Source organism: Anneissia japonica, unplaced genomic scaffold (genome assembly GCF_011630105.1).
Source record: "Anneissia japonica isolate Jap-2015-1 unplaced genomic scaffold, ASM1163010v1 scaffold352_len1594369_cov220, whole genome shotgun sequence".
In the NCBI taxonomy this organism is placed as follows: Eukaryota; Metazoa; Echinodermata; class Crinoidea; order Comatulida; family Comatulidae; genus Anneissia; species Anneissia japonica.
Genome location: NW_022751928.1, coordinates 553276 through 571371, shown reverse-complemented (window position 1 = coordinate 571371; position 18096 = coordinate 553276). Strand labels below are relative to the sequence as shown.

The 18096-nt window shown below is 32.9% G+C and overlaps 2 protein-coding genes across 3 annotated transcripts; one reads left to right on the top strand and one right to left on the bottom strand.

Annotated features, from left to right (window-relative positions):
* Positions 1 to 3755: 3755 nt before the first annotated feature.
* LOC117121918 (ubiquitin-conjugating enzyme E2 L3-like) lies at positions 3756 to 6990 on the bottom strand. The gene is made up of 3 exons (XM_033267315.1): positions 6842 to 6990; positions 6112 to 6298; positions 3756 to 5326 (listed from the first exon to the last, which is right to left on the bottom strand). The coding sequence occupies exons 1-3, from the start codon at positions 6902 to 6904 to the stop codon at positions 5178 to 5180; spliced, it is 399 nt and encodes a 132-aa protein (XP_033123206.1). The 5' UTR covers positions 6905 to 6990; the 3' UTR covers positions 3756 to 5177.
* A 5327-nt stretch (positions 6991 to 12317) lies between these two features.
* LOC117121962 lies at positions 12318 to 17888 on the top strand. Of its 2 annotated transcripts, none has more exons than XM_033267401.1 (2): positions 12318 to 12402; positions 13524 to 17888. In XM_033267401.1, exon 2 carries the CDS (start codon positions 13653 to 13655, stop codon positions 15105 to 15107), a length of 1455 nt encoding a protein of 484 aa, XP_033123292.1. In that variant the 5' UTR covers positions 12318 to 12402; positions 13524 to 13652; the 3' UTR covers positions 15108 to 17888. The 2 variants fall into 2 exon arrangements, with proteins under 2 accessions (XP_033123292.1, XP_033123291.1); XM_033267400.1 differs by lacking the exon at positions 12318 to 12402 and adding an exon at positions 12582 to 12653.
* The last annotated feature ends 208 nt before the right edge of the window (positions 17889 to 18096 follow it).

The window sequence follows — 18096 nt, the reverse complement described above, 5'->3', positions numbered from 1 at the left end:
AGTGTGTGTTGTAACGCTATATAGTGTGGATGAATGATTGCACATTATCATTAGATTTCATTTAGTGCGCAAGACCCTATCGGGTCACACGTTAAAAGAGGTCATTTCCGGGATATCTGGTTAAATGAGCTTACTTAACACATCTAACTTGAGCTTACTTAACACATCTAACTTCATTTTGCTACACAGGGTAATACCATCGTCAGTGATTTCTGTAAGAAAATTGAAAAATAGTAAAAACGTACAAATACTGTATTATGAATTTGTGAAAGCTGGGTGATTTTGCATGAGATTCTTGCTTGCTTGCGGGAGTGCAGTAGGTCGTCCCAATTTACAGGAGACTCCCACGATTTGCTGGAGACTTAGGGCCTTTGCAATATTTAGCTTCACATGTGGCAATCATTCTCACTCCTTACTGAAAGGTTAAGACAAGAGAAAAGTGATTTGGCAAGTTGCCACATAAACAACATAATGCTGGATCTTTATGTATGCTGCTTCCTCAATCTTAACTTTTCTTGCCATAAGCAATAAATGTTGCCATGCAAATTGTTTTTCAGAAAACTGCTAAAACAAACCCCATCTTACAAATAGAGTGATGTTCAACATCATGAAGTACATTTATTATAACAGAAATAGTGATGATTTTAAACTTATTTAACACATAATTGTAATATGCTTGTCTTTCAGAACAGACATGTTAAAAAATGCTTCCACATAAAATATACATAAATGTTATATTACTAAAATATGACATGTAAACAAGCTAGTTTACACTAATACACCATTGGACCCCTTCCTTAGTGCCAAACATAGCAAAAGCCAATAAGAACAAATCCAAGAATATTGTATGTGCCAGTAACATGATTTTTCCACTGATCTCTACTATAATAGCTGCATTGCTATTCGGCCAGTCATTGTACAGGAAAAAGGGTAGCCGCCGGTGCCATGCTAGGGAGCCCAAGTGACTACCAGTTTACACAAGTTTCTTTTGGCATTTTGTTTAAATTATCGTATTGTTAAAAATAATGATTAATACTTTTTAATAATAAATTTAAATTTAACGCAAGGATTTTTTTCAAATCATCTAACCACTTCAATGCGCCTGTTTATGCAGTTTACAAAAGCATGAGTGATGTTCTTGGTGCCCGTGATGGCGTATCAGAGACGTTTTAGGGTGCACAACAAGTCAACAACACTGCGTCGGTGGCTTCACTAAAACCAGCTAATGAGCAATCCAGCTATTATAGAAGAGATCAGTGGATTTTTCACAAGTTTTTTTATGTATAGCTGTCATTTTGTAGGACCTTAGTAACAGTAACCAAGGAGTGGACTTGGTCTATCAAGCTCAGTTCACGCTAGATGATGGCATTGCATTTTGAAATACTGTATTATTGTAGTACTAGCAGATCATTTTAGTGATTATTGTCAAATATTAAGTTGTACAGTATGTGAAAAAAACTCATTGATTTACATAAAGATGAGAATGCTTATACTGTACTGTTTAGTAATAGTTATCATTAATAATACAGTACAGTATTAATAATAATTATTTGTTGTTATTAATGGTAATAATCATTGTCAATAATAAAGTAATAAATGACATTTATAGAGGGCAGCAAATAGATATTATAACGCAGAGCAAGGTAATACAAGAGGGGAGTCAGCAGCCATTGTATGTCTGAGTTTTCTAGAACTATTCTGAGACCGGAGCTTCCTACACACCCAGCCATTGTACCTTGATGACCAACTCATAATAGTGCGAAAAATCAAAATGTATTGGCTTTGAGTTGCCTTTCTTCCTTTTCTTTTTAATATTTTATTAGACTTCGTATTTCAGTCGGCAGACCATTCCAAGTGGCTAGTACCAATTAAGTAGAATATACCTAGGTAAAAAATTTAAATTTGGCTCCAAGGTGCTCATGATGCTGGTTTTCATATGAAATTATAACTCTTGGAAAAGATGAGCTTTAAATGTTATTGACTCTGCATCCTTGATGATTTTGGGCTAAAATTTGTGTTTAATGTGAGAATGTATTCCTCAACACTACCAATCCAATATTAAAATACAGTATAGTACTTTCATTTCCATTCCTTTTTATTGATTACACTTTTTTATTCCAGTAATTCCCTTTAAACTTCCTTTATAGCAACTTAGTGATACATTATAACAATGTATTAATGATTTATCTACTGTTTCGCTAACTGCATACCATAATAGTTGACTTCTTTCTTCCTGTTTTGGCCTCATTGTATACAGTATCTGCAATCTGGTTTCTATGCAATATTAGGGCATTAAACACAAGGGGAGTAACCTATGTTTTACTGCTAAAGCTTATCAAAATAAAAACCTCAAAAGTTAGAACTTAGACAGGTAATATTTAGGGATCTGGGCCAGCCCTGGTTTCCCTTTTGGAAAGTCAAAAAAGAAAAGAAAGTAAAAGAAATTATTGAATTCCCAAAATGCCTCAGAGGTTATTTCTGGGTGTCTATAAAACAAAATTTTCCTCGACCCCTAGGGTAGTGGGCACTCGATCACCGCCGCCCATCCCGCTTGCAGACATCTCTGGATATGCCCTTTTGCGGAAAAAAAGAAGTTATGAATATATAATTCATTGGATATCAACCATGTTTTGAGAATAACCAAAATCAGTAGTTAATTATTAATGAAAACATAATAAATTGGAATATTTATATAGCGCCTGTTAGAAAAATATTATTTGTCATTGGCACTAAAAAATTTTGATTAATAATAATAAAGCTTGTTATTAATAATAATAAAATAATTTATTATTTGTTAGTAACAAATTAGAGCATTTGTATAAATTTTGTTAGAAAAATAGCATTTTTCACTGGCAGTTTTAATGAGCTTCTTGAATAAATAGTATCGCAAGTTTATTTGGAGAAGTTTATTTGGAGGGGAGTTAATAATTTTGGAGTAGCAAAACAAAAAGAGTGTTAGCCTGTATGGACATACAACATTCTAAAGATAATTGATGCGAGATGGATGGAAGATAATAAAAAAGAGGGGGTCCAGGAAAGGACTTTCACAGACGGAGAGTCTACACCACCTCCACTCCCACCACGATGGGGCGGAGGTAAATTTATGATGGTGGTCAGAAATTGCATTGTCGGATATAAATTTAATTTTCCTTTTTTTCCATTTTCTTTTAATTTTGAAAAATTTAGGGGTCCCCGTGCCAGCTCACCACCCCACTTGAGCATGTATATATACGAATTAGAAAAATAATTTTAGAATTAAGGTTTGTAATTTAACAATACTATTAATTATACTGTATATATATATATAATAAATATATATTTTGAAAAAAAATATTCTTCAATGTCTTTGTCACAACCTCTAAAAACCTGAAATTGGTTGAGGCATTGATTTGTGCAATAGCGCGAAAATGTGAGGCCATTACTGTTATTTGCAAGCTACAGCCTTAACTAATCAAACATATGCACGTTTACAGTTAAACAGAGCTCTATTTTCTTCTCAGATTCAGGTGTCCCAAGTTGGAAAATTCACTTCCGGTTTAATTAGCTTTCTTAACTCATCTATTTTATGCCACGCAGGGTGATAACCACCAGTACTGTTTTAATAAAGCAGTAAAAACATGCAAATATTATGAATTTGTGGAAGATGAGTTATTATTTTCCAGGAGATACTTATATGCTTGCATGGGACAGTTCTGGTTTCCGGCAGATTCTGGACCCCTGCAGATCAGTCTGACAAACTAAAAATACAAACGTAATTTGAATATTCAATTGGTTGCCAACAGTTCCTGTGAACTGTGATTTTAATAATCAGTCAGATTGAGATGTCAATTTTCTTACAAATTTCTTTTGATGTTACAGTACAAGAAATAAGAAAATATGCATACTTATTACGACAACAAGGCATCCAAGCATTACTCACTCACTGAGATGTCTCTTAGGATTAATAGTATTATTCCAGAAATATTACATGTAGATTAATGTACCAAGAATTTTGGCTTACTGCAGTAATATAAAACTACCTTCATACCATATTACCATAGTAAATATAAATGGCTTTTTACACACACAAATTCATTCCATGTGTTTACATGATTTTTTTCTACTTTCTCCAAAATCTTGGTTTTTTAATGAGACCCCTCTGAGTGTCACTTTTCATTTATAGCCACTGGTCTTTCTAGTTTTTTACTAGACAATATATTACCTTGGATCTGATAAAATTATCTAACACAATTTCCTGCTTTTATACACACAAATATACTACGGTAACTATTTAAATTTGCATACAGACATTGTAAATATTCTAAGAACTTAAAAAGGGCCAAAAATGGCGACTAACCCGGCAACAATAGGTACAAACACTAAATATTATGAATAATACTTTTTCTCTTGATACAGTATGAGTATTTGTGAAGGAACACTGCAACATTTAAAATTTAAATTTTAAATACAACCTTAAACATTGTTGCTACAGTAGGCAAGATATCCAACTTGCATGTAAGAAACTACTATAGCTTCTATAAGCTTTCTATTTCATAGTTAATTCTATATGAGATTTATTTCCAATAATGTACAGCTCTGTGTAACTTGTAAATTTAATAAACAAAAATAATTTGAAATGGCCTTTTCATGTCTGCTTTGAATTATATTCTTATGAATTTGTTTGCTTACAATTCTCTGCAGAGATAGCAGATACCTAAAGTTCTATCCACATTACTTTCATTGACAAAAAAAATGTTGTATGCCCATAAATAGTCATGACGTGACCATATTTAGTCATATCACATCCTTATTTGTCAAATAAGCTTTGATAGTCTGGACAGGGCTTTAGAAAAAGTTTGCTATAGTCTGTAAACATCTACCTTTAGTACAGTATATTCTTTTATGCACTGGAATAAGCCTTATCATATGTAACTTAATTTGCATTAAAAATTGTTTGATCACAGGGAGAGGACAAAAAGGGAATGTGTGTGTCAAAGATTATGTTACATGAAATTGCACACAAACATAGTTTTTCTTTATGAACAAGAATGTTCATCCCTGTTTTTAATCAATTGTATATTAAATGTTGCAATTTCTAACATTAATTTTGAAGTTGAGATGGACACGATAGGAAGTTGCAGTCTTAAAGCAAGAAAATTACAAAAACAGAATTATAACTCCCACTTCCTGGATTATGTTCAGTTCTTTTTCTCTCGATATTTGTCTGCAAGTTGATCTGCTTTTTTGTTAAATACCGCACGATTTTTCTTGAACTCGTCAGCTACATCAGCACGTAAAGGGTGTTCTGGTTCTGGATTTAGTACTAAACTTATAAGACTATTGAGAACTGTGAAGAAATAAAACACCTTTATATAAATGTTTGTTTCGATAATATACATCAAACTCAATATAATTCTCTTCGCTAATAAGAATTTAACCAACATGTTTTTACCAAAATTAGTTGGACAATGAACAACATATATACAACAGAAATCATTTTATTGTACAGTTTATTGTGTGTGTGTGTGTGTGTGCACACATGTGTGTAGATTAGAAAAAAAAGTTGGCTATGTACATCTGCATGCTATTATCAGTGTAGAAAAAAGTTAATAAGAAATTACTTTCATAATATCCTTATAGTGAAATGTTTTAGGGCTCAGGGCTAACTAGGTTATGTTTAGGCCCTGGGCAAATAATATGTTGGGTATTTAAAGAACAATTTTTCCCCCTCCCCAACCATTTAATAGACAGGGGTCCCAAGTCACTTGAAAGTCACAGGGTCTCCCAGAAATTGGAACAGTCTCCAGCAAGCAAGCAAGAATGTCTGGGAATATAACACATTTTCTGCAAATTCATAATATTTGCATGTTTTTACTAAGCATTCTCATGTCTCACGGAAGTCAGTGCTAATGAGTGTCACCATCACCAGCAAAATATGTTAAATTATGGTCAGGATGACATCACATCATGAACATATATAGGCACATTATGACTATATATGGGCAAGAAAGCTCATTTAACCAGATTTGTCAGAAGTGACTTCTTCCAGGACCCCTGCATAGAGTATGCATTTTAATATTTATTACATGTACTGTATCTTTGTTTAAAGTAAGTAAACTTGCGCTGACTTACTTTGCATTGTCCTTGTAGCAGGCTTCCAATTTTCTGGGCTAATAAGTGGGAGACATATCTGACCATTTGCATCAATATTGGGATGGTATATCGGGGTGTTGAAGACTACCTTTGGGGGCTTGAATGGGTACTCCGCCGGGTATGTAATCGTTACCTTCAGTTTTGCGGATTTGTAAGGTTCAACTGTCTGTAGGAATAAAATTAATTTACATATTTATAATTTACATTATTGTAATGCACTAGAGGCAAACTGTACATTGCATATGTTCCAACCCTCCCAATTCAATCAGAATTTTTATGCAATCTCCTGGTCTCCAATGTGTGGTCAATTTCTCACAAATTTTCAGAAAAGAATTCCAAAATACCAAAACTGGCTAATTGGTAGCTTCTGACCAATAATTTAGTACAGTACTGTATTTCTGTATGGTATAGTAGAGTTAAAAATTGGTATTATGTCATTCCACCACCAATCATCAATTTCAAAGCTAACAGGTACAGTACCATCACAAACTCAATCTTTAACAGAATTTAAATAGACACCAAAGTACCAGCATAAATGAAATGATTTTGAGGTGAGGTGAGTGCAAATTGCCAAAGTATGAATATATGACAAGAGCATGGACATTGCACAAATAAACAAAATAATAGTAATTGTTGACTTGACTGTATCAATAATTACACTCGAAATTAACTACAAATGTTTTGTCTCAAGACATTCAAATAAACTTACAGGCAAAAGAATAGCTGTCCAAAGCAATATATTTTCATCTTCTGGACTTATCGAATAAATCATCTCTGGTTTTGCACTTTTGATTTCTTCAAATTCCTGGAAAATATAATAATAATAGTAATAACAATAAAAATAATAATAATAATATCAAATGGTGGTTGTTGTAATTGGAATAATAATGTCATCTATGATTGAACGACAGCTTCTTGCTATGTGATTGCTTAGGCAAGGCTTTTTTCATACCTTATTTAGTGCCCTCGCCGCCCAACAATAATGATGGTTTCAAATAAAAATCTTTTTTTATTACGCTCGCTCTGCCTTAAAATCTCCAAAAATAAGATATGTATATTTCTTACTAATTATATAAATGTATAGCACTTAACCATCTTATAACTACACAGTTTACATTCACCAATAACATTTTATTTCTCCTCCATCTAGATGTTTTTGGCATAACTATTTACTAAATAAGAAAACAAATTTTATTTATTTTTTTTTTTTTCACCCTCCTCTGATGATCTTTAAAAAAATAAGTTTGCGATACTTGGTTAAAAAACATTCTAACCTTACCAACTGATCTGTCACATTTTGCCTGTTTTATCTTCTTGACAAATTGAAATATAGTACTTAGACATTATATAAGCCACTTATAGCAATCCCCCCATGGGTATTCATTGGGTTGCCAATGCTAAGTACAGATGTAGAAGCATGTTGTGCAGCATGCAAGGCTTTGGACTTTCAATTGGAAGGTCGGGAATTCAAGACCAATGCTCATGACACTGCTTGTGTCTTTTGAGCAAGACTTTTTTATCTGCATTTGCCTCTCTTCACCCGGTAGAGTAAATGGATACCTGGCAGGAGCTGCATGATTCGGAATAAATACTAATAGTGCTCATTACACAGCATCACTAGGAATACTTCCCAGGGATAGGAAGAGTTAGCATGTTGTGTAGGTCTATGTTGAGTCTGTATCCTGTGATCAGGGGGAAAATAGTGCCTTCAGCAGTTTTTTGGATATGTGCTATAAATCCTAAAAAATCATAAAATAATAATAATAATAATAATAATAATAATAATAATAATAGACATTTACTACTGATTATAACACATGCTCCTTTGGTAAGTGTATGCAGTGTAGGCAGGTATATTTATTTTGTTGACGTGAAGCACTACATTACAGAACCCGAGGAGATGGTTTAGTTTCTATGTGACGTAATGAATTTGCGAAACATAGCCCAAGGCTATGAGACTGTTTACTTGGCAGCCAGGCACAATCATTTATTGACACGAAGCACTACGGTACAGAACCAAGGGGATGCTGTAGTTTTTATGTGACATATACAACTTTCGAAAAATGACCATCAAGTTTCGCAACAATTTTAGCCAGTGAAACCAAATATTTAAGACTTAGCCGCGACCCATTGACCTTATGCCAAATTATCCTGAAAAATCTCAGCCAAATTTATGACGTTATTATTGTGGTGAGGTTTGCCTGCTTTTGGTCACTACCTTGAGTTCATTGTTTCCTTACATTATTTATTATTACAGTTTTGTCCTTTAATTTAAACAAAGATGTCATTTAAATGTAAAAAGTATGAAAATACCTAGTTATACCTTGTTATTTAGCTTCGATATTTTCTAGATTTCAAAACATACGTTTACATTTTGACCACGTGCGAGAGATATCTGTGCTTACTGGAATTACACACTTGACTTTTTTCTTTGAAATAATTTTATTTTATAAAACAGGGTCCCATATTTACAGTTGTCCTATCGGCCGAGACAACCTAAATTATGTAAAGGCAAATAAAATATAATAAGTCGTCTGTGTCACAACCATCTTAAAGAGGAAAAGGCCATTGTAAATATTGATAAAGAAATATTAATAACATTATGAAGATATCTACTGTATTGGTTGTAAATATCAAAGAGGAGCATTTGAAGGATAATTTGTTATCCAAACTTTATTTTCACTTGTGTGTAGCCATCACGATTTGCAAAAATTATGTTAAACTTGTTAGGGGCAAGTACAAGATGACATAAATTTGCCCTGCTGACCACTAAGAAAATATCTTAATATGGGACCCTGATACAAGTGTTTAAAAACACCTTTACACAGATAAATGACACTAACACACCAAGTATTGTTTAAAACTTCATTTGAAAAGGAATAAATGCAATATTTATTGGAACATAAAGTGATTCTACTTGTTAACACAAAAGCAAGTTATTCTGTACCATCTTTATATTCAGAATAAAGTTTTTTAAAATTAAAATTCACATCAAAAATGAACATCAAATTTAATACCTAGGCCTGTTAGTGCGATGGTTGTGGAAACCAAACTTTACTCACATGCATCGGGGTTCAGTTGTTGGCACTCTTTTGTAGGCACTTTCGACTCGTACGACGTACGAGGTCAAAACGGCAATAAACCAAAACGGGAATGACCAAAATGGCAACAGACCAAAACAGCAATAACAAGTACCAATTATAGGCATAGACCAAAGCCGCAAAGGAGAAAAATCGATGCTAAGAGCAAGTGCGGCTGGGTGTGGGCTTCAGTTTATAATTTTCTGAATCGTCTTGAAATTGGCCTAATCATCTGTACGCAAATCAAATATTGCCATGGCTCTTTTTCCCGCTTTTAATGTTTAATCACGTTTTTTTTTTACACATTATTATTATTATTATTTTATACTGTGTCTCCAATCCTTTTATTATTATATTTATATGTTGTTATATTGTTATTATAACGTAGTTGCCACCATATAATGTAATATTATTATGTAACTGGTGTAATAATATTAATATTACTGCCTTCTGTCATCAATACTTCTCGTCTTCTTGTATTGTTAGTACAATAGTTTTTCTTCTTATCACTTTGTTACTAATTGATATATAACACAATTAGCACACACTCTTTGTCACCAACACCAGTAGAAAGATACTCTTCAATTTATTCAGCCAACTCAAATATACTTTAACTTCCAATTCTGGGTTTAATTCAGTTCTCAGCAATCCACAACACATACAGGCAATTATGACGCCTAGGCCGGAAGTAAGACAAACTTCAGAACTGCACCAAACTTAACTAAATTCAAATTTCCCTCACATATTATACAAAACAATCCATGGTATGTGAACCAATCACAAACAGTCCTATATTCACATGATCTCATGAACCAATCATAATATCAATAATTTTCTTATAGTGACATAGCATCCAATCACAAGCAAGCTAGTATAATATCCCAAATAAATCAATTGTATAGTAACATGAACATTACACTTCCTTAGGTATTACACAAATAAATCAATAGTATATCAGCATTAACATTACACTTTCTTCAGTGACACACCCAGAATTATAATTAGTTTTAATCAACTTTGTAGAATAAATTCTACAATAATAATGTCAAAAGTAGCTTAAAATGACTTAATACAGATATGGAATACAGTACTCCATTACATTTATTATTAGGCCTATTATTATTGTTTTTTCACGTTTTTTACTTCTATGACATAAATTGTTTTGGAAATCGCAAGAAGAAAGCCACCTCTGTCATAAGCCACCCCTGTCAAAAGCCACCCAACAATGGATTATACCATTGTAAGGTGGGGGTGCACAATGGGGTATTTGTCTTGATGTTGGTCTACAATAGGTTTTGGCTGTAGTGCTAGGAGTTTTTTTGTATCAGACCTCTTTTATTCTTCTGTGTATTATGAATTAGAAACTGGGTGTAGCCTACCTAGGCATAAACATGATTTAGTATTCCAAATGCAAACATCATAGCTTCTCTTAATTTTCTTTTTCCGTCGATTAAATTTAAAGTGAAGACCTACGTCGATGACTTTGCAACCGGCCGGATGATGCACGAATGTTGTAGAAAATGTTGATTTCTGTAGATATAATGAAATATTATCCGAATTTAAAACTTCACATATAATTAAAATGAAATATAAGTGAACTATATATGTAATATTTACTACAGTAAACCTGTAGTTCCAAAAAAGGATTTGTAAATTTACATTCTACCAATCTACTAAAAGCCCAGCTAGGTCACCGTATTAACTTCCGTGTATGCGTAAACTTTGGGCCTGATTATGCAACAGCGCCCAAACCCAAACCTAGCGCTGTTCCAGGAACGGCAAAAGTAATTTTGCATATAGGTGTGTTATTGTAATAATAATGTTGGACATTAAATCTTTGACATAAAAAAGTTTCTTAATAATTTTTGGAAGAATATTATATAAAGCAAAGTTTCCTAATAATTACTGAACCCCACTTTAATTAAATTTTTATTTTATCTGTATGATCCATGTGTAGAAAATAAATGAAACAAAACAAACTGGAGAGAAGCCTTCATAGTGGGTTATCCTTGGTGTGATCACACCAAAAATACTTCTATCCCTATGCAATTACTCTATCCTATCCTATCTTATATCCTATTAAAAAGACATGGTATTATCAACCAACAAAACGAACACCAATTTCTCACATTCATTCAAATAGAAAAAAAATTTGTTATGATGACATTGTATTATGATAATTTATACTTATATTATTAACCGTATTATTATTATTATTATTATTATTATTATTATTATTATTATTATTATTATTATTATTATTAATATTATTATTATTATTATTGTTGTTTATTGGGCCTATTATCATTAGGCCTATTATCATTATTTATTATTACTATTACTACTATTATTATAATAAATAAATAATAGTTTAATCATTATATTATTATCTATTATATCAATGGCGATGATAATGTTTAGGCCTACATTTCCCTTAGGTTGTAAAGTGCATTAATAAAAATTATTATTATTATTATTATTATTATTATTATTATTATTATTATTATTATTATTATTATTATTATTATTATTATTATTTTTATTATTATTATTATTATTATTAAGGGCCTAATAATAATAATAATAAAGATGATAATGTTTGAGAAAATGGAGGTCCCTGTCAATTCGAACCCAAGACCTCCGTTTACCGTTAGGATACTTTAAACTGAGCTAATACAGTTGTGCGCAGGTGCTTGTGACGCAATGTACATGACTTTTTTTTGTCTCAATTGCGTATATTTTAGTATGCGTCGAAAGTCTGTAAGACGTTTCGGATCAGAATTCTGTGATCAATTAGTGTAAAAATATGCAGTTGCGTATCTAGAGGTCTTGAAATGTGGTGGGGGATGATGGGGCGAAGGTGAAGGGGACACGATGATCAGTTGAGGGGCGCGCTAATTCGCAAAATATGGTGATTTTAGGTGATTTTTACTACTTGACCGTGATTTTTTTTTTTGGGAGGGCCGACTGAAAATATGTAATAAATTAATGCATTCTTTATATGTTTTATTATGTATGTTCCAAGCCCGTAGTGTACAGTAGTTGAATAGAAAAACTTATTCAGATTCACAATCAACGTCCTTTAAGGCAGCTAGGAGGCTAGTACAGTATTTGTTTTATACTGTATATTGAAGTTAAAATAACTACGAGCGCAATTATTATTTATCCGGATTTCTATGAACAATCTGTTGTGAGTTTTATATAATTGTTGAATGATATTGGTCATTATTGCGCTCGTACTGTGTGTACGTGTTATCAAAACTTGTTCCTTATATTTTTTGTTGAAATATTGTTCATGTTTTTAAAAACCAAGACTGACCCGGAAGTAGATCGATAACACTTAGTGTATGTGGGTTTTACAAGATGGTTGGAGAGGTGAGGTGAGATGGTGTTGCATTAGGCCTATTCTGCCTACTTAGGTCCAATATTCGTTTATTTAAGGTATCAATAATTACTAATAAATACTAGATTAACAACGATGTGTAGTATAAGCAGTGAATTAATGTCTGAAAGTTAATGAATATTTGCGATAATTGCCTAGGCCTACTTTTTATAAATAAGGCTGAGTAAGCAGGGCTTATTTTTAGGCAGGCTAGCTAGATAGGCAAGCCCTGCCTGCTGTAAAGCTGTATATAGTGTAGCTTACAAATGCTAGTACTCTAGGACAGCCAGGCCTTGAGAGTACAGATAGGTAGGCCAGCATTGCCATACTGTTCTACCAACTAAACCTAATATTCTAATGCGGAGGTACCATCACCACTAATTATATGATCAGATTTTAATTTTAGCCTGAATTCTTGACAGTCACATTGTCATTGATTGTCATTATGTAAAAAATAATATAAATAAGATAAAATAATATAACTTTTATTGTCCCAACATTAGAAATTTGTTTTTTCTTTGACAATATGAAACACATAAAATTCACATACTTTATAAATTTAGGTTTAAAAAAAAATTAATAGTAATTAATAATAATAATACTGTAATAATAATATTTGTATGATCAGGGTAATAATATGATTCATGAAGTCTTGCTGGCAGGAAGTGCTATAAATGAAAAACGTATAATTATTTATTATATTACAATAATAATAGTTATTATTAGACAGTCGCTATTGTTACACAGTCTTAAACCAATTTAAAATCCTGATTGGATGTTATTGTCCTAATACAATAACATCCAATCAGAATAAGGAATTGGTTTCAGACTGGTGTAATAATAACCACTGCCTATTATATAATACACAAAGATATACAGTATGCTTAATTTTCAACTAATTAAATAAATATTACTTTTATTATTTACAGGGTTTATAATGGAAGACAAATTTGCAAATCATGCTTCATTGAAAATCAGTATGCCAATCTAAACTGAATATACGATGATCCTGGAGGTAAGAAGTACAATATGATCAGCATTAGTGTGGGAGGCGTATTATGGAAGTCAGACCTGGTAAAGGAAAAGCAACCTTGGTCGAGATGGAGTGTTCATCAGGGAAAATGACTTCAGATCATCAGAACTCAAAAAATTTAACTCGAATTGACTTTAAAGCAATTGGTAATGGTAATATTAACTTGCAGAAAGAGTTTGATTCTGCAATCATTTCAAAAACTCCAAATATTACTAATCATTTTCAAACTGACTCGGATTGTTTGAAAGTAAAACTGACCTCTAGACTGAAGCAAGTAAATGCTAGTGAGCAAGAAGAAAAAGTATTTCCACAAGAGGAAGAAAGTAAAGCAGATTGTAGGCATATCAATCCATCTAGCACATCTAACGTTAAATTCAAAAACCCCAAATCTGCATATGAAAACATTAGATGCGAACGATATTGCTCAAATTTGTTTGTGGATCTTGAAGCAATATCGTCTGCTGGTAAAACCTACTCATCGTCTGAACAGGAATTCTGTGAATTAAAAAATGGTGCAATATCAACTATAATTTCATCATTTCACACCTACGTTTTGAATACTAAAAAAACTGGTGCAGTCAAATGTAAGACACAACACCGTAACAACTGTGATGAAAGTCGACTTAGCCAAAGAAGACAGTGTTGTATTCAATTTGAAATCAAACCCAACTCATGTATATCTACAGTTTGTTGTGTGCTGTGTAGTAGTGATGATGCTAATTGTGGTCAAGAAATAGTATCTGAGACAGTGTGTTCATCAATTATTAAACAACTCTCATTTGTGTCAAAGTGGACAATGGATATTAGTAGTACAATCCATCCATTAACTTCTTCTGAGATGAATGCTCTTGTTCGATCCAAAATGAGTACTTGTAGACCATCAAAACCACTTAAGTGCAAGCGATTCTCACGTAAATCTACATCTTCGGATATTGGATATCTGCAGAATTTGATCCTGCAGTCAGACTTAGTGCTATGTAACCCTCTGGAGGAGGAGTCGGATACCGAGAGCGACGTTGTTTCAAACAATGAATATTTTTCTGATTTTTGTTGGTTTGATATATTAGATCTAGATATCCTGTATCAAATATTTCATCTCCTGCCCACAAGAGATTTAGCCGTACTCAAATGTGTCTGCCAAGATTTTAAGTGGTTGATAGAATTTTATGATATTGCTGGAGTTGACTCCAAATGGTCGGAAAGCAATAGCTACCGAGATGATCCCTGTATGCACTGTGGGAAGATTAAAGATCCAAGTGGCGATGTCTCCCTGTGCCGTTGGCATCCAAAGGGATATTACAAGGATGGTCACTATGGAAGGCATTACTGGATTTGTTGTAGGCAGAGTCTTGAGGATGCACCAGGCTGCGTAGTTGGAGTTCATGATAATAACTGGACGACCTCAAGGGAGAGGTTGTGTCATATTCCAAAACCCAAGCGAAAACCACCCTTGAATAATTACTGGACTCTAATACAATAGTAATAATTTTAATCTAAAAAGAAGTTCGCACAATGATCGGCAGACAATATTTCATATTTAATAATAATAAGGCTTGCCATCCCAAAATCAGCGTACTGGCGCTAATTGTTAAACTGAGTAATTAACATAAGAATGTGTGCAGCATTGTATAGTACAGAGAAGCCATAAGACTTACTCATAAATTTGGCAAATACCGGTATATACAAAGTGGGTTCCAGTAAATGGAGAACATGAATATATTGATTTTTTTAATGTATTCATAATGTGGAGAATATGAATTTATTAAAAAGTAAATTTCCATGTTTTGGTCACTAATGCTGGTTTTTGGGATGGCAAGCCTCGTATTCAGACAGCTTTCTGTCCCAAGTAACTTTACAACGGGGACGGATTGCTATAAGTGGTCTTTAGACGGTCTTAATGCTTAGCCGGCTTTAATCGTGACATCACTACTGGTCTATGATTATAGAACATTGCTATACCGCGGTCTAACCAGTTATCCGTCTTGAATTTTATAGCCTACTCGAAGGAGGCTTAAAACGGTCTTAAATCATTTTCATCATTGCATTACAGGTACTAGACCTAGGCCTAGATCGTCAAAGACTAAGAATCGAACAACGAATATTTAGCAAGCTTCTCAGCATCTGTAAAAACCAGTCTACGTTTATTTACGTTCATTTTGATTAACTATGCATGTTTTGAGCAAGCATAACAGCGCTCTCAATTTTATGTTACCAGGGCGTGCTCATTTGCATTTCAATACTCAAAGCGGTCTGAGCAAAGACCATTTTATAGCAATGGAATTAGTAGAGTGCCTTTAGTAAGACCGTCTAAGTGATAAAGCTGGCTTTATTCAAGGAGTTAAGACTACCAGTTAAGACCATTTTATAGCAATCTGCCCCAGATGTATATATTATATGCAAGCTTTACTTCAGACAAGCTTTTGCATGATGCATACCGGGCTAAATCTGCTTATACAGTACTTCAAGGTAAAAAGAAGTTAAACTATCTATGGCAAGTTTCCATAAGAGATGTGCTGCCCTTTTTGTGCAATGGTTAATATTGAATTGTATTTAGCAATTTATAAAAACAGAGTGGTTTATGTTTACACATCACAGAAAATGCTGAATTTGACACTAATCTGTGGGTTAAAACTTAATGTCTTTCAAAGAATGAGGTGGTGATGATAAACGTTATTCCAGGCTCTGAAGTTAGTGCGTCTATAAGGCGCATGCTCTGAGCAAACCTTTCATAAATACCTTAGATTACAATACATAGCACACAACTCTTCAGGTGGACCTGATGGGGCATATAGTATCTTCACAGGCAATTCACAGGGCGTAGGGTAAGTAGAGTGTACTCGCGTTTAAGACAAGGCTTAAAATAGCAAATTACTATAAAAGAACAGGGGGTCTTATACACACGACATACAAATTTTGGATTTTTTAAATCATGTTCGTCTTATGTGCAGATCGTCTGTAACATGCAAATTTACTACCTGTATTACAATGAAACTACCAAATGCTAGTACTGTATGAATGAACGCAATTTGAAATACAGGAAAATAAGAATTTGATGAATATTTAAAAAACTCATAAAATGGTACTATTTTGGAAAATTAGCCTTGCATTTGCCTCCATTTTTGCCCAGCTAGATGCAGTATCAGGACCATAAAAATTAGGAATTACGACGATGAGGGGGGGGGGGGGGGGGTGGCGGCGGCGACATAAAAATAACGTCCAAAAACCTTCTTGAACTCGGGTGTCGTCTTATATGCGAGTCGCCTTATACGCAAGTATATTCAGTAGACCATTAATTTGAGCTTTGAGCTTCTTTCTACCTTGTCTGTACAGCAACATCTTCATCCTCATCATCAACAACATCACCATCTTTAATGTCATATTCAGTACCATCATTATGATAACTATAATAATCATCACATTATCAGTATAATTTTTTTTCCATCATCATTATTACCATCATTATATGTTATGGTCAAAGTTATGGTTAGAACTCAATCAAGTGGCAGTATTTTGACAAAATGACAATGATTTATGTACATCATTATGGGCTTAGGTGAGACTATACCTTGTTTCGCTAACTTAGTTTTTTTATAGATCGTCCAATGAGGGTGGAGAAAAAAAAGTTTTTCTTATTTAGCAAATGATTTTGCCAAAAAATTCCAGACAAAAGAGAAAATAAAATAAAATTGATGAATGTAAACAGTGCATTAATGGGATGTTATATGCTTAAATTTATATAATTAGGAAGAAATATACATATCTTATTTTTGGAGATTTCAAGGCAGCAGTGGGCGTAATCAAAATAAAGAAAAACTTTTTTTTTCTCTGAAATTTCCTTTTTTTTTTGTGGCAGCAGATGCACTAATTGGCCAAATATAAAATTGTATTTTTATTTGAAATCATCAATATTGGCGGGTTCGCTAAACATGGTGTTAAAAAAGTCTCGCCTCACATATACAATCGATCATTATTACCACTACAATTATCATCATCTTCATTCTAATTATTAAATTACCAGTCATTATCATTAATAATCATTGTGAAATTGGGTGGTTTGTTTTTTTAATTGTTTTATTTGTATTATACATTATTGTATACATTATATACTCAGATATGTATAGTAAGATGCAAGACCTGTTTTATAAAATTTCAAAGAATAAATTATGAAATAATTATATGAAATTGAATTATGAGATTATGGAAAATATTGACAGATACTCAAGTAAATAATAAATATATAGTATATGTATACTTGATTATACTTGATTTTATAGATGTTTACTATGTTGCTGTCAACAAAATTTGCCTTTTATCACAGTAGAAAGAATTACCGGAAATCATTCTCAACCTACATAATAAATACTTCCTGCTCCACCTCATGTGATATTGTTGATGCTGTCAATGTGATCAATCACATACATACATACTTTCACACACACACACATATATATATATATATAATTTACCTT

Coding starts and splice junctions, on each gene's coding strand:
- LOC117121918 (XM_033267315.1), bottom strand. CDS start 6,904: ATGATTTATTCGATAAGTCCAGAAGATGAAAATATATTGCTTTGGACA. Junction 6,299..6,841: donor GGACAGCTATTCTTTTGCCT/GTAAGTTTATTT, acceptor TTATTCCTACAG/ACAGTTGAACCTTACAAATC. Junction 5,327..6,111: donor TGCTACAAGGACAATGCAAA/GTAAGTCAGCGC, acceptor ATTTCTTCACAG/TTCTCAATAGTCTTATAAGT.
- LOC117121962 (XM_033267401.1), top strand. CDS start 13,653: ATGGAAGTCAGACCTGGTAAAGGAAAAGCAACCTTGGTCGAGATGGAG.